The sequence below is a fragment of the Cardiocondyla obscurior genome, linkage group LG09 (genome assembly GCF_019399895.1).
Source record: "Cardiocondyla obscurior isolate alpha-2009 linkage group LG09, Cobs3.1, whole genome shotgun sequence".
Taxonomy (NCBI): Eukaryota; Metazoa; Arthropoda; class Insecta; order Hymenoptera; family Formicidae; genus Cardiocondyla; species Cardiocondyla obscurior.
This window is the reverse complement of record NC_091872.1, coordinates 6,264,527-6,281,583: the sequence shown is the minus strand read 5'-3', so window position 1 is coordinate 6,281,583 and position 17,057 is coordinate 6,264,527. Positions and strand designations below refer to the sequence as shown.

At 42.7% G+C, this 17,057-nt stretch overlaps 1 protein-coding gene across 1 annotated transcript in view; it reads right to left on the bottom strand.

Annotated features, from left to right (window-relative positions):
• The window catches only part of E75 (ecdysone-induced protein 75), an 81,088-nt gene extending 66,307 nt beyond the window's left edge, over positions 1-14,781 (bottom strand). Inside the window, exon 1 of the mRNA XM_070661940.1 lies at positions 13,762-14,781. Coding sequence (XP_070518041.1) covers positions 13,762-13,954 — 193 coding nt within the window. The 5' untranslated portion in view covers positions 13,955-14,781. The remainder of the gene's footprint in view (positions 1-13,761) is intronic.
• Positions 14,782-17,057: the final 2,276 nt, after the last annotated feature.

The following is a 17,057-nucleotide window of genomic DNA, read 5'->3' as shown; positions in this document are numbered from 1 at the left end:
CACATCGGTAAAACCGTGTAACGCTACCATCTTGCGACAAGCGTTGAATGCTGCAAAGGGGGGAAACTATATCTGCATGGAATTGTAACTACGATACCGCTTGCTGTAGGTTAGGGACATCTCTGTAAAGCTCTGACGTCGCACTATGGAATCATCGTTCGCAATCAGCGGTTATTCATTTAATTGTAATGTAATACGTCGACGCAGTCACAAACGAGCCCACCGCTTCTCTCTCGTTTTTTTTAAGAGAGGACACGTTCCTCGGCTCTATTCGAGAGCTGCTTTAAAATTTATTTCACGATATGACGCGGCAAGATAACAAAGTATTGCCGGCTCCAGCGTATTCGCAAATAGATGTAGGCTTCTGAAAGCGAGGCGCGAGAGCTCGAGGCTCAGAGTTCGAGGACGCGCCGCTGCTGCTACTCCCGACCCCCTTCTCGACCAAGTTCGATCTTCCTCTCCACTAACCGCCCCTAAAGTCCCCGGCGCGATTCCCAACCCCGGAGACCTTCACCCCATTTAGCCTTCACCGAGCTCGCCGAATTCCGGGCTTTCGAACGGCTATACATCAGCGAGGAGACTTCTTTGTCCCCGAAACGTCGCTGCCCCAGACCGAAATATTGCGCGACACGTGGGGGCCAAAAACAAAGAAAGAGATTGACTACAACCTCACAAGTTATTCCAGGGAGGTGTTCTCACTTCGCATTTTGCTTGACAACGTTTATTTTTTTTTTTATTTCTTTTTTTTAATCGATTATTCCCTTGAAACAAATTCTTTTCTCAGGATTATACTACTTGCTTTATTATAATTCTTCAATATACGTTAATCAAATTTATAAATCACACCGTGGCAAATAAAATTTTTTTATTTTATCATTAAAGTGCAAAAAAAGAAAAAAGCAGACTCTCGCTTCAGGTACTTCTTTTTAGAAACAGTTTGATCGATTATACGTCGTTTCATTACCGAGCAACCCTTGGCGAAATAAACGCAAATCCCTTTCTTAAATCTCTTTTCCATTTTACTCGAGTGTATACGAATTAATATCTTATGCTTGCAAGAATAGGGGCTCGAGTTTTCCGTATGCTTCCGGCCCGATATTGCGATACGTTCTCCCCCCGTCACGGTGGCGATATCAGTAAATTCGAGAGACGAGTAAATCGATTGAATATTTTCAATATTTTATCTACGCCACTTCTTATCTAACTCGTGACAGTAACCTAAATCCCAGGAGAACGTCCGAAGTGATCGTCGCGCGCGCACATTTCCGGGTCAGTAGACGAGGAGGAACCAAGGCACAGCACGTGCCGCCGACTATACCGTTGTCAGGGTAACGACGACCTTGTCCCGCGCAATCAGCCCCGGAATCCCGATGCCCTCTCTCTTCCGGTATCCTTGCCAATCGGCGAAAACTCGCCACATGGCGATAACGCTTTCGAAACACCGCCATGCCGGAAGAAACTCATTTCCACTCTAATAGCGATATCATCTACCTATTATACTTCAGCCACCTTCTTTATTTGCCTTAATTGTTTAGCGGGAATAAGAATAACGTAACCGAGAAACTACAAAAAAAAAAACAAAAAAAAAATCAAAGCGAACCTTACGCGTGTCGTCGAATGGAACAAAGCGTCGCAATCGAATTAGGAATTGTCTTTGTTCCGAAGATGCTTAGGGACGCCGACGGGAAGTCAACCGACCCTTGCCTCGCACGTCGCGAGGGACCAAAAGTTTGATTCGAGAAAAAAATAAGATTGCTTCGCTCGATGTCTGGAAAGTGGAAGTGTTAATCACGGCGGTACCGACAATATCGTTTCTTTAAATAAATGTTAAAAATATTTAAAAAAAATTATTATATTTTTTTATTTTCTATTATGTACAATATATAATTTGGGATAATTATCTGCGCACGTATGAAGGGCGTACAATGCATATACGTGCGGAATACATTATTTCAAGTGACATTAAAACAGAAGGGGGTTGACTACGGGGTTTGACGACGTTCTTCCGGCTAAAGGCAATGTACGTCTGCACCCACGTCTTTGTTCATTGTCAGGGCCCTTCGTTCTGTCGGTGCAGCCGCGCGACGCAAGTATATATATGCATCGTAAACCGTCCTATAAAAGCCGCGTATCACACAAGGGCGAATGTTGCAAGGGCCGAAGGTAGTTTTACGGTGTATTCGCGTAGTCATAGCAACGCGTGTATACCTTCCAATCGATAAAGTGCAACATTCAAGCAGCCGCGTGAGAACGCTCGATTGACTGGCTCATTTACGTTCCTAATTCATCTTACGAGTCAACATGTATTAAATTGAAGTTTTATTTGATATTCAAATGTTAAAAATCACGTGGCGAGTGGTGTCGTCTTATCTACTGTTACGAAAATAATTCTAGCTTCTTATCTAGGTCTAAAAATATGTTGAGTTATACGCAAATTATTTCATAAATTTCTATATGTGTACATAAAATTATGCGAGTATAAGAACTTTTTTATTTCTTTTTTCTTTTCAACGCAAAATATTTTTCTTAAGAGGTGAATTTTATAACTTTATAATTAAAATAAAAAAATTTTAATATAAAAAATAATTAATTTTCAATTCTGATAAGTAGTCTTGTTGCGGGATCTATATCGTTTTCTTTTAGGACGATTGCAAGCGCGATAGCTTTCGATCGGCCGAGACAGAGGGTGGAAAGTAGAAACGCAGCCCTCGGGTGGGCGTTGCAAGGGTAGTTTAGTGGCGGTCGCTATGGAAACCCCGAAAAGCCGATGTTCACTGCACCCCCGTTGTGGACCTTGAATGAGAATCGAAGGGCATATCGCGGAAAGTACAGCGAATTCGCGAGCATTTTTTTTTCCCCTTCGGCTTTGACACTTATCATAGAAATATTACAAGCGAAGAATAGACTTCTTTCCTTTCTTTCTCCTAATTAGAATCGTCGACTGTATAGATTGGCAAGCTACACCCGAAGTACTTTTCAAAATCTTTAAACGGGTAGGAAGTTTATGGATTAAAATTGATTTGAAATAATAATTTTAATCAATTTTCTAAAATTCGATTAAATGAGGAGAAAAAGTTGACGCTGATTTCATTCAAAATTCAAGAATGCCTTAATTTATTAAGACCGATACCTTCCGCGAATTTCGGCGCAAATTATTAATTTCATCCAAAAGTGTCACGGGACGCGTTCCTTTTTATCGATGTATTACACCGCGCGAATGTCGTAGTCCTCTATTTCGCGGTCCCGAGTAGTCCACGGAGGTCTTTCGCCTCTTCTGAGGGATCGACGTCCCGGTCACCGACATCGGGTGCAGTAACCAAGGAGTAGGTTATCCGCGGACCTTCACCGCACGACAAGAGGTCGAAGACCCTACGGTACCTTCGTCGAGTGATCGATTCGTTTTAACCCTTTTGAGTTTCCTGATAGTAAATGTCGCTACTGCGGTATTACAAGCTTTAATGCAATAATAATGCATTCAGAGCGCGAATTAATAAGTAGTAAACCGAAAGAAAATTATTTTCTGTCGAATCAAGATTAAAAATTAAACAAAATATGTACAATTAAAATTGCATATAAATAAAATTAATTTTGCACAATAGTAAGAATCACAGCTTATAAAAACGCGCTGTTATTAAAATAAAATAGATACATAAAATTTAATATTTGACGAAATTTTGCAAAACTGTGTATAAGTATATGCAAAAGTGGAAAAGCAAGCAAAAGGGCGTCTCGTGTCCCTAGATGGGGTCTCTGTCCTTAACAACGTAGGTCGAGGACCTTCAACGACTCGTGCAGCCTTCTATCGTTCGCCTCCTCCTTCCCCCTTTCTCTCTCTCTCTCTCTCTCTCGCTTCTTTCCCTTTCTCGCTTATACTTTTTGCAATCTCTTGCTCGATCGGCTGTTACCCAACTAAACGCCGACGCGAACGCTCGAGGACAAATCCGAGTTCTCGATTACAATTTAATAATCGCAAAGGCTCCAAGGTCCATCATGAATACTAATCATTTCTCTACGAATGGAACGACTCTAATCTAAATTAGACACCGGAAATGCGAACGTATTAAATATATGAAAATTAATCGATACACCGAGATCCTTTCGCAGTTTGAATCGGTCGATCGGAGATGGCCTACAAAACGAGCGGCATGCGTAGGGGTGACAAACGACATTCAATATACATAAGCGTGGCGATGCATATTGCCGATCGTTCATTACCAAAAACGCCGTCGTATTATATCGCTACAAAGAGTCTCAGCAATTCAAATGGCGATGCAAATTGCGACGTGCAGTCGGGCTCTATATGTATTAATGGGTCAGTGGCATCGCGCGAACCTTGCTCGAGCATTGCACTTTTGTAGCTCGTCTTGCCTCCTCCGCTCGCGGCATTTCGTTCCTTTCTATTTTTTTTTCTTTTTTATTTTTTTGTCCTTTCTCTCATTTTATGCTTATTTTATTTTTCTTTCCCTTGTATATGAAAGGCTACTATCTGCCGAAAGTTTAATATTGACAATATTAATTGAGAATATTGAAATCAGACCACGCAACTTTTATTGAAAAAATAAAAATAATAAAGACAATTAAATAATTACATAAAACTGCCGTGGTATTTTTACACACCTAATTTAACATGCTCGTAAATCAATCCTAAAAAAAAAAAAAAAGGTCGAATAATTCGACACTTAAATAGCATTACTGGGCTATGACTCTCCGATTCGCTACAGAAGATTGTGCTGACCTCGATTTATTCCGAAACATTGAATCTAATTTACGAGTCCACGCCGTTTACACTTTTTCCTTCTATCGAAGCTCTGTAAATTTTTGTAACGTGACAGGTTGATCCAGTTATTAGTTTGACGAAGTAAGATCGACAAAAAAATCCCCTCGAGCATCGAACGTATCGAGTTTCCACGCGATCAATGAAGGTGGGAATAGAGATATGAGCTCAGAACGCCTCGATGACGGTTACGTTCGTATTGTGCCGTAAAAATAAACCTATAACCCCTTTCGTATTTCCTCTTTTCCGGAAAAGAATAAAAAGCCCCGGAGAGGAGATCCGTGAAGGTTTCGGCCGTTTTATCCGAAGAGGATGCGCGAGTACTTCGATGCAAGATCCAGCTGCCGAAGATTCAGGTAAACTCTCGTAGGTACCTTTTCAAACGTATTATTTCGTAAATTCGGAACCCTTTTTACGTTGATCATCGTGATCGCGCACATTTTGTGCTATCGTACCTCTCGTTGAATTTCAAGGTTTTGATCCGTACAATGAATGAAAAAAAAATCTAGAAATTTAGTTTTAACGAGTAAATAGAACAGAATTGCGTCTAATAGAGTGTAATATTTTTATTGTACTGCCGGAAATTTCAGTGTTTCTTTTTTTTTTCCGACCATCAACAAGTGAAAAAGATTTATACTCGCTATAGAATTTTATTTCACAAAACATATTTTCCTTTCAAATTTGAATAGACGGGTTAAAACCATAAAAAAATTTAACTCCAAGCTAAAAAACGGAGTTAACGGTAGTTACAGAGTACCTAACATAAAAATATATTTTCACGCGTTTCTAATCTATTCATTAAATGTCCTTGAATTTCATTCCTGAGAGATAAAATTCTCAACTAACGACAGGCCCAAACGTTTTCAAGTAAATCATAAAAAAGACTGGAAAAGATGAAACAAATCGATTTCTTACACAAAAATTGTTTGCTAAATTTCTCACTCTTTTTCATTTTTTTTTACTAATACGAAATAAAAGCTAATAAATTTAGGTGCCTTTTTCTTCCTTGTACTACGTATATTTTATGTCCTCGAATTATTAATCTGGCCCTAATCGCATTATCAGCCCTCCATCGAGAAGAGATAATTTTTTGTGAGGGAAGACGTTCTAGCTGCCTAACTAAAGGGAGAGCAAGGGATGATCCACCTCCTTTGGTCGACGGGGGTGGTTGCGCGAGCGTAGCCAAGGTCGGGACCGATAAACACAACCGTTTCCTTGGTAACTATCCCTCGAGATTGTGTAACCTTGAACATCTCTCGGAATCTCGAATCTTTCCTCACGTCACATTCAACCAAGGACTTCTCAAATCCGAGCGTCTACCGTCACATTAAATCCCGCCAAGAAGCTAAGATTTAAACATAAAAGAGTACGTTCTAATTAAAGTAGTATATATAATTATCAATATAATTAATGCTATTAATTAAAAAAAAAAAAAAGTAAAAGAAACTTGTTGCTAATTAAATATTCCGTTTCATATTCGTTATCACGAACTGTTTCAGATACCGTCGCTTAATCTTTTAAAATAATATGTATACAAATATAATTTTATATTATTTTATGTATAGCTGTGCACATTTTAACGTTGCGTACTATTTGATAATATGACTTCTTGATCACCCTGTATACAGATAAAGCGAAATGAGAACGTAAGAAGAACCGGGTTCGTTTACCCGCGTAGTTATCGCAACAGGACTCTTTCGGACATAATCGCGTTCTTGTATCATGCAATTCTTTTTGCACACCTCGACATGTAATGTTCAGCTTGACAGCAAGTGAGCGATCGCAGGCTATTATAATGCATCGAATAATTTTAACTCAATACATGACTTTTGAGCTTATTTCGTTTTGTGCAACAGAAAACTAAAAAACAAATTAATAAATAAAAATTATGATAATATTATTAAAATGCAAAAATTAAGTATTGTGATGTGTCCGTAAAATATCTGTAATATGCCAACTGCATTATTGGGATAATTAACTTTTTTTTTTTGCAAAGAACGAATGATAAAAAGTCTCTTCGTTAATTTGACAGAAGTTATATCACTCAGGAAGCACACTTTTTTTTTTCTTTCTCTTTATCGGAGACAATTCAGTACATTTTGACAAAATTTGAGAATTTTTTTCAAACAAGCAAACAGTTTAGATACAAGAGCCGAAAACAAAGATCTTCGGGCACGAAAGCGGAGCCCTGCCAGTCGGAAGACAAGCCGTATTCCTTTCGAAAGGGTTCGGCAATGGTCGTGGAGTAAGGAAGGAAGGAAGAGAGAGAGAGCACGAGAGTAAGAACGAGAGAAAATGAGAAGGAACGAAAAGGGAAAGAATGAGCTAACATGCACGAGAGGGAAGAAAGAGGGAAAAAGAGGATGCAGACGGGGAAGTAGACGGAAGAGAGGAGGAAATAGTCGTCGTGAGACAGGGAGAAAAGAGAGAGAAGTCGGGTCCGTGACCGAGCAGGATCAATGCACGACGCGGACCTTGAGAGTCCCTCCACCCTTCGCCCACCCCCCCGGCCTTAACTCTCACCCAGCGATCCCGCCGCCCTCCTCGCGTGTCGCTCGCAGCCCTTGCACGGGCGGGACGACGACGAGGGCAAGAGGAGGACGAGACTGGCCTGGGAGGAGAGGCGCAGATTGCATCGTGCACAGCACCGCTCTGTCAGCCACACCGACAGCGGTATAACCGCACTAGCACATCGCCGTCGGCCGCTGATATGCAGGCCGATGCACCGCCATGGCCCCTTACTACGGCCAATGCTCTTTCAGATCTTCCGAGGCTCTAAAAATTGCATTATTAACCCCTTAACTGGTACGAGGCACTCGCATGATTTCACGTACAATTAATTGCTGAAACCGCTGCTACTCGACTTCCTTCATAGACGGTCTTACCGTTGTTCTTACACATCCCCGGCCTCCTTTCTTTTTACTTACAATTAACGATAGTTTAATCTAGCGTACTATGTGCACGTGATAAAATAACTCAAAGTATACGGGACAGATGTTCGTCGCTGAAAGTATTATTCTGCCACTTCCGGTAATCCTACTTTACGAAATATATGTACGAGTTCCCAAACTAGGAAGTTACGAGGCAGCTGCGTTCTGTCAAGTCAGGTCAACCCTTTTCAAAATCCACGACGAGTCTCGATACACCGGCGGGTTTCCGTGCAATGGATATTTACGTAAATTCTCGCGAGAATGACGGAACATCCTTCGTGCGCGAGATCCCGCAGCAGCTGGACCCCGAGCTCCGATACAAATATGCATAGGACCGAATTTATCTCTATTGATACATTTGCATCTGTCCGAAACCCTTTTCCTCAATTTTGTGAACCAGGATGACAAACTCGAATCGTTTCGCAAATAACACGCGATACCGTGGGATGCAGATCAGCTGTCCCCGCAAACGATGACGGAGTCGCGTTCCACGTGCATCTAAATGTAATTATCGAAATCCAGTCATATAAAGAGTCATACGAGATAGCGATATCTTATTCAACGACGATCACAATTCATTATCGTACTTGAAAATGATCTAACGATTTTTAATGTTCAACTTTCGATGACAGAATAAGTCTTGATAAATATGTTATTTACTGTATCTTTTCCTGTAGAACAGTTGAGATATGCTTTCGACCAGATCGTGACAAGCATCGAGATTGATTATATCGGATATCGATAACAGACTCTTGCGCGCACGTGCATAATGAATGGTACGAAAAGACGTGTGCACGCTTTTCCCCTTTTCTGTTATTATATAAAAAGTGACATAAAGTTAAAAAATTTAGAAGGCGATTTATTTCTCAATTGTAAGATTCGATCTGTGCGTTTAATTTTTTTTTTTTTTTAATTTTATTATTTATTTTACTTTATTTCTTTTTATTTTAATCTCCCGGTAAACGTAATTTTTTTTCACCGAAATACAGGCGACAAATTTTCAGTAACCCTGCCGGCGTCTTCTGTCGACACAAATAGATTTATGCAACTCATGCACCGGTCCAACTGTGTGCCGACGTGTTTACAGAACTCTGTCACGATGCATCTGCCGGGATCGGTAAGACGAGAACGCAATACAGCCCCGACGTAACGCAAAAGTTTTTATACGAGTGATTTTACGTAACAGATGTAACGATGTGATAATCTTTCACTTTCGTTTGAAAGCACCGGAAGGAAACCGAGGCTTCTTACAAAGCGCTCGATAACGTAATTACGCGTTAACATTATCTTTAAATTAAAAAAATTATTAAATTCTTGAAAAAGAATATTAAAAAAAAAAAAAGAGGAAGAGAGAGATAAATGCGTGATCAATCTTAATATCCGATTACAAATAAAATTGCACATTTGCTTCATTTTCGAAGGGCAATCAAGATATAATTAAAATCAACACCATAATGAATAAATTGATTGTTAGCGTCACTGAGTAACGATCAACACCGATATCGAACGTTAACCCTTAGAGTGAATTTTCTCGTAGTTACCGAAGGTGAACGCTAGGGGTTCCTGGTTACCTCGCGAGCGTACTTACAAGACGAGTTAACGCAAAACGCGGCGCACGTCGAGTGCATTGCACCCCCGTCTGTCCGACGGGGGTTGGATCGATCGCGGGCGTTGGCGCCGAGGTCACCGGCTCGCCTTGCTCGGAGTAATGACCCTCACCCAGTGCAGAGCAATGGCATCGGCAAGCGCGCGGCACCTTTCCTAGAAAATCGCGGGGGCGGTTGTCGTGGAAAGGGTGCCCGATCGACGCAATGCGATCACCATCTCGAATGCGGCGACGCAGGCGAGGAAGGGGTAAAAACGTTATCGCGTGGTCTCATCGGCACTGCGAAACGCGTGGTGGTGGCACCTTCCATCTCCCGCTTTATACTCCACCTACCCTCCTTTCTACGCCGTCGCCGATGTTGATAAACCCTCGCGCAGGATCGCTCGGGACCTTAAACTTGGGGAGGAGGTCGATGATCGAACTCAACCTTCGCGGTGGCTGCGATCCCGACATATTTCCGTTTACCGATTTGCAAAAATAATCAGATAAAATTCTTTCCTCTCTCCCAAAGAGAAGAGGTAAAAGACTTGAGATTTCAATGTTACGGTATTTAAAACCCCGCGAAAAAGCTTCTCGTTTACTAAAACGCGAATACTTCTGACCAAATATGTTTGAGAGGGAAGGAAGTTAAACTTGAAAAACTATTACAACTAGTTTTCCAGGCTAATTACAAAGAGGAATTTGGCAAAATTTCGCTGCAATTAGTTTCTTGATTTCGCGACCGGCAAGAGAACGCGAAAACCAATTATCATGGGGGCGGCAATTACTGAAATGACGCACGTACATTCACCCCTAGCGGAGTCCCACCGGAAGTTTGCCAGCGCGCCAGAAAGTCTCGATTACCTGAGAGTTGCAGCTCACGCAAACTCTCTCCCCTCGACTGCAGTTCTACTTTTCCCAGAAACGCACCCCCGCATAAAGACGAATGGAGGGAAAAGATGATGCCGTTGGTGCGACATTGCATGCGATAGCAATCGTAAGGATAGGGGGAATACAAACTGACTGGGTCATTCCACCCTGCTTTACATTGCCTAGCGAACGAGGGTCATCGCGAAACGGTGAACCTTACGGATGCCCACTCTTATTCCACCACTTTCGATCCACTTTAACGACGGTAACAATATGGCAACACGACGGTAATAGCATCGGAAACAATTGAAGAATAATTCGCGTGGCGCATTCGGATCGGTACGGGAATAAAATAACATTTTGTACTTCCACAAAAATATATGTCGCGTCTGCATTTTTATCTTATTCGACTAAACAGATACGATTGTTATGGAATTCGGCCCGGGCGTAATTCCGAAAGATTTAAATATAAAAAATCTTTAATATAAAATCACTGAATTATAGCCAAATGCACACGCATGTATACTAGCTGTCTTTTTCAAAGATAACCGTAGGCCATACATTAAAGAAACTGGAACAACTGCCTTTTCCTGTTTGATTTCGTCATTATACGCTGATAAGATACGATAAAAAATAAAAATACTGTACAGCATATAATCGTAATCACCTGAAAAGCGTAATCGCTTAAATCTGTTTAAACTCTCAATTTGTTATCAACAGGAAAAACTGACTCAAAAAAAAAAAAAAAAAAAAAAAAAACATCTGCAAACGATTGCCAAATAATTAAAGAACCGTGGTAAGAATTTTTTCGAACAACTGCATTCTTTAAAAAAAAATTCCTTTTCTAAAGTTCAAATGTAATTTGACTAAACATTTAACGACGTTTTAAAAATTATATCTCTAAAGACGAACTAATAATCGCGACTAGTTTGTTTCATTAACGATACATATACGAAATAATTTTTCGTATAAAATAAAAGCCATACAAATGCATCGTAGATAATGCTTTTTTTTTCCAAGTTCATTGTGACACGTCCGGTTGAAATTTTATCACCGTATCAACTCGTTTCCGAGGAAGTATCTACACGCGCGGTTTTCTTTTACGGGGACGGAAAAAGGATAGAGACCTTAGGTCCCAACTGTATTTGCCCTTCTTATCACAGCGCATACCGTAGCGGGCACTTGACGCGCACATTCTTGCGTGCGCGCAGTCAACTCACATCCACATACGGCACACAGACAATTCTAAGCTGAAGGGTGTCTGCATCCATGGTACACGTTGCAGAATGTAGCCGAATGCACACCCTTTCATATTAATGTCTAGTAAAATAATTCTCAATATTTCACTAACAAATCTGGAATTGCTTTTTTTAATTTTTTAATTTTTTTTTCTTATTTATTTTCGTATAACAATCTTTTTGACGGATATTTTAAATGTAGCAGATTCGAAAGAAAAACGTTTTTCTCTTGGGAAGAAAAAAAAAAAAATAAAAAAATAAAAATTAATGGAAAAATTCTTTTGCCTTCGTCAGCATATCTGTCGAAATATGATGACACATCGAATCGTCACGTTACTGAGCCTTGGCCTCAAGTTTGGAGATAATATGGAGCTCGGATAAGAAGCAGACTATTTTAAAACATAATAACTTGACCCACTCGGGATCAACGACGGGCAGGCGGCTACATGCGTTTCGTTTCTACCTGATATCCCTCCGTTTAAACAACCCGGTCGAGGTAGCCTATCGTTTTCTTGGCGATATTTTTAATTATTCGAAACGAAATAATAAAGATCCGACGACTTCCGACCGGTCGCATAAATTGATCAACGATACGGATTGTTTAACTTTCTCCAAATTAAATATGAGCACACGTCGAGTACGCGCGAGCTTATGGCTGCAAAAAGTGGATGACATCTGTCATCGAAGTGTCTTTACACACGCATCCGCGATTGTGCTCGGATACAAAAATCATTTCTTGCTATCGTAAATGTTATCATCGCGATAAACGTGACCCCGTTCAAGATCGCCCGACGTATTTTTACAATTGTGCGACACCGCCGCCGTTTTATCTGCCTTCCATCGATTCATCGATAGCGAGAAACAAGGAAAACCGTCTCTGTTGTGAATCGACAACAAGTTTACACAACTAATATGTGCACTTGTAGACGAAATGTGCCGTTAAGTTACACGTTAATTCTTGCCGGTAAGGAATTTCATGGAAGTAAAGATCTTATTGCTAATTTTATTAAATCGCGTCAACCAATCTTTTTTTTTTTTTTTTATTCTTATACTGAAATATTCAACATTTGGGCCGCTCCAGCATGCAGCTCGGACAATTATCACGCGGTCGGACAGATTACGCATCTTTATGTATTGATAGGAATATCGATATACTGCACAATGCGTCGGGCCGGTCTCTCGGAATACTTTACGATATTTCTCACGGTCAAGGCTACCCTTTGCGTCACTGACGAATTTATATTTAGAAGATTGTTTTAAAAGAGACCTTTTTCCGTTTCCATCGTATTAACATAGATCCACGTAGACGTCCCAGCGGCCTCGAAATTTTACCGGAATCAACGCGTATGTGAGCGCCGATTTGTTTCACGATCGAAATCACTTCCAGCCAACGGCGACGCGAAATATAGAAGAATATATGCACGTTTTGTAATCCTTTCGCCACAGACAGCCTTGAGATCGTTCGCGAGGACAGATCAGCATATTCCGGGATTAAATTACCATGAAGGAAAATTATTATCTGTTTATTTCCTTACTGCCTTAATTATTTTTCGACTTTAAAATATTTTTTGTTTTATCGGTTTAATATTTATTTCCTTATATATAAATATATATATATATATATATATATATATATATATATATATATATATATTAATTAAAAAAATTTTTTTTAACGTTTTATCTTTCTTTTTCTAATTTCTTCGTTTCTTCACTTGATCTATATGACTGCCACAAACACACAACAGTGCTTAGCAAGAATTATCGTTAATGAACCTTACCAACGTAAATACAGTCATATCATCTGGAATATAAAACAGTTCTGCGAAGTCTGACGAAAGAAAGAGAGAACGGTGATTCGCTAAAGAAACTTGTCGTCTACAACCGACCAGTCGACGCCTTAAATTTATAGCCGTCGTTGCATCGCGAGATGCAAATTTTGTCCGGATCTCCCCGAAGTTTATCTTTTTCTAAACGGCTTTTTATGGGCCGATGATCTCGTTAGTTTTATACCACACAGTAGCGCGTAAGCCCTGCTTGTATAAGACATTACCCGTGAATAAAGTGTGAACGTACTCGCGAAATAAAGTATCGATGATATTTAAAATCACACATTAAAAAAATGTGAGAGCTCTATATTAGTCAAAAGTGGAGATAAAAAAAATAGTTTAAAAACCACAAAAATGCAGTCGACACGTAGTCATCGAAATATCTTAAATAATTAAAAAAAAAAAAAGGAGTTTAGACAAAGACTAAAGGTGGAAGATAATCGTTTGATTTTACGAATCCTAGGCGTTCGCACGTAGATATAATTAAAAGCGCATAAAAATGACGAAAGGGAAGAGGTACCATTATGTTACATACCGAGATCGGGAATAGAACTAGTGGGTTCTTCGTGGTGAGCTTTGCTCTCGTTGGAGGTCCTCGCTCTCGGAGGCGGCGGTGGTGGCGGCGGTCTCATGCTGGAGGTCGAGCTGACTACGACTGTCGCGGGTGGCTGCGGAGGCGGACCGCTATTTCTTCCGTGATTACCGCGTATTTGAGACTGCGGTGACATCAGCACCGTTTCGCCCCGCGCGTGCCCCTGCGGTGGTGGCCGGGGGCACCAGCCATGTAACACCCTTATGGCGCTGCGCACTTCCGCCTGCAGTTCGGCGGCCCTGTCTCTGGCCGTGTGAGCCACCTTCGTTACGGGAAACCCGCGTTGTCGCGGGTTACACGAGGATCACGCGAAAGACAACACTTGTCGGGGACTAGACTCGGTACGGTCCACTTCACTCACGTAACACGTCAAGTAAGATTCACCGAAGTCACGTTACGTGTCTTGTTTAGATTAGTCAGCGAGTCTTAAAAAGGCATCCCTACCTAACGCGACGCGTTGCGAACTGTTCTCATCTCGGCACTTGAATATTTAAGTTCCTTTTTCACGTTCCACCGGCGGTGCACTTTACGCGCCTCTTCGCTACGCCCACCAGTTAATAATCCGATTTGAAGAACCCTCGAGATTAATCACTATCCGAACGTATGTCCCCCCCTCTTATCGGCTCGGTCGAGTAATATTTCAGATTCGAGAAAATCGTTGATCATACTTTTTCGTTACGCGAATTATTTATTCGACGTACTTTCAAGTTTGCGGAGGTTGCGAATTGTACGTAGATAACACTTTCTCGGGCGATATACGGCCTGTCATCGTTTCACGTCGTCGGTCGGCGACTTCGCCTGGACCGATATACCGTCTCTCTCGCGCGCACTCACTCCCGCCGAGTGTCACGGTCAATGTCTCATAGTGGCGGCGCGTGGCAGGTGTCCGGCTGGAGGGAACTCTCGTTCGCGACAACGCTTTCCGCGTGCGAGAGCTTGAGAGACGCGAGGCGAAGCTAAGCGGAGCGGAGGCGCGTTTCGGAGCTGTCGATCGTATGAATGAACGTCTCTTAGCCGTACGCCGAAAACAACAGTCTTCGGCACGCGCGTCGTCCCTCGCGAGAGTCCTTCCCCTCTCTTCTACCACCCACGCACCCACCACTTTCTCGTTCCCTCCCGGCGCGTCACTCCACCCCACTCGCTATCCCCCCCCTCCCTCCCGTGTCTCTCACCCTCGTGCGCGCTAAAGCGAAAGAGACGCGTGTATCGCCTTCACCGTCTACGCTCCGTCGGTGGCACAAAGGCGCGAGTGCGTCAACCCCTCACGAGTCACGGTAATCACGCTGTCAAAACAATGCGCCTGACTTCTCTAAGTCGCGTGGTCACGTCGACGGCCGTGATTTAATTACGTGGCTGCGCGACGGCTGGTCTAGTCCGATCCCGGCCAGTCAGACTGGGACGTACGGACGGAAATACGGGAATATACACGCGCGCAGCGGATTACGTATGCGCGAGACCGCTGATGCACGACGCTCCGGCAACGACTAGGCCGACGATACCGAGACGCCGAGAACCGTCATCGGCCCCGGCGAAAGTGAGAGTGTGCACTGTGCCGGCCGTAGAGGATTCAGCGGTGCATAAGCGCGGCGGGCGCCGTCATCTCTTTCTATATCGTGCCCCGCCGTTCTCCCTCTCTTCCGATCCAATTTCCTCGCTCTCTCGCTCTTTCGGCCTCTCTTTCCCGTCCCTACGGTCAGCCTATAGCCGCCGGCAAGCAAAAGCGTGCACGCTCTCGACCTATAGCGTCCGATGTGCCGGCGTGCTATCCGGTGCGCCTGTATATAAAAGCGACTGGCTTGTCCGCGATACGACCCCACACGCCAGACCACGCAACGTAGTCTCCCTCCGAGAGACTTCGCCCTTCGTCCGCCTCCTTCTCTCGCCGTACTTCTCACCACTCGATGCCTCTCTTCCTTCCGTACGCGCGAGAGATTCGCATATTTCCGACCCCGGAGCCCGGGCGCAACCCTTTGCCATTAGATCCGCTTCTCTCGTCAGCAGAACGTTCGCTCGAACGTGACGCGGCCACATACTGTTATTAACGGAATTCAATTATCAACTTTGCAAGGCCTTTTAAAACGGAGATAACTATCCCGATTATTTAGGTAACCATGTCAATACGTATGAGATAAGAACTCGTAACCTTTCGACCATGCTTTTAGGAAGAGTAGTCTTCCAAAAAAATATTTTAGCCGTGATAAAAAAAAAAAAAGAAAAAGGAAAAAATATAGAGCTGTGTGGCGCGTTAATGCGGCCCTGGGCCAGCGATAGGCAGGGGTGGTTCAGTGCGCGGCGCGGTTGCGCGTCTGCTATCATGTGGCCTTGTCCTTGAATGAGGCTTGTGAACCCGACGCCGCTTTTATCGATCAGCCCCCGCATCCCGCTTCGACGCACTCGCTATAACCATCCATCTATCTCGTTGCAATGGCGTATCTAGCGAGGAACGTTCCCGACTATGTGCACCGTGCTTGTTTTTTTTTTCCGATCGACCCCTATACGCGCTCCGCGTTAAATGTTAAATCAATTAAATGCAATTATCAAGTTACGAAAAATGTCTCTGTAATTATATGCTCTCAAGATTTAGCAGAAAGAATCAATACTAAAAAGGTATTAAAAAGAATAACGAACAAAGAGGCACACGATTGCACGAAACGCTTAGACAGAAAACAAGTCAAATGTAAGTTGAAATAAATGAAATTTGCATGCACTCGTGTGCGCGCATCGTATTTTAGGGTCGAAACGAGATCCGCTTTTTAACCACCGCGAAACTCATAAAAGATTCACGCTGAAACTGAGCATGCCTCGAAGGAGCCACTAAAGGGTTAAAGGTGCCTAATGTCCGATTCCACTTTTCGTCACTGCGAGCTAAACCGGACATGCATCGTGCAGGCGACATCCGTCGTGTCTCTGTATTCTTAGGACGAGGAGGACCGTAATTTCTAAGACGGGTCCCCTCCTCTCGAGTCGCGCCGCAGAAGAATGGGACATAATAAGTAGAATGGTGTGAGCATTAAACCCTTCTAAATTTCGACCGAGAATCCCTTTGGACGGTACCTTCTGGGTCGGCCCGACCAAGACGAAGGTCTCCCAGAGATCGGTAAAAGTTTCGCTATATCCCGCGCGCCTCGTCCACCGACACGAACCGTCCGATCCACCTCGGACTCCCCGCGAGAAACGAACAAACATTAAGCACGAGAATGCGACCGAGCGTATTGAGAAAGGGCGACAAAGCCCTTTAA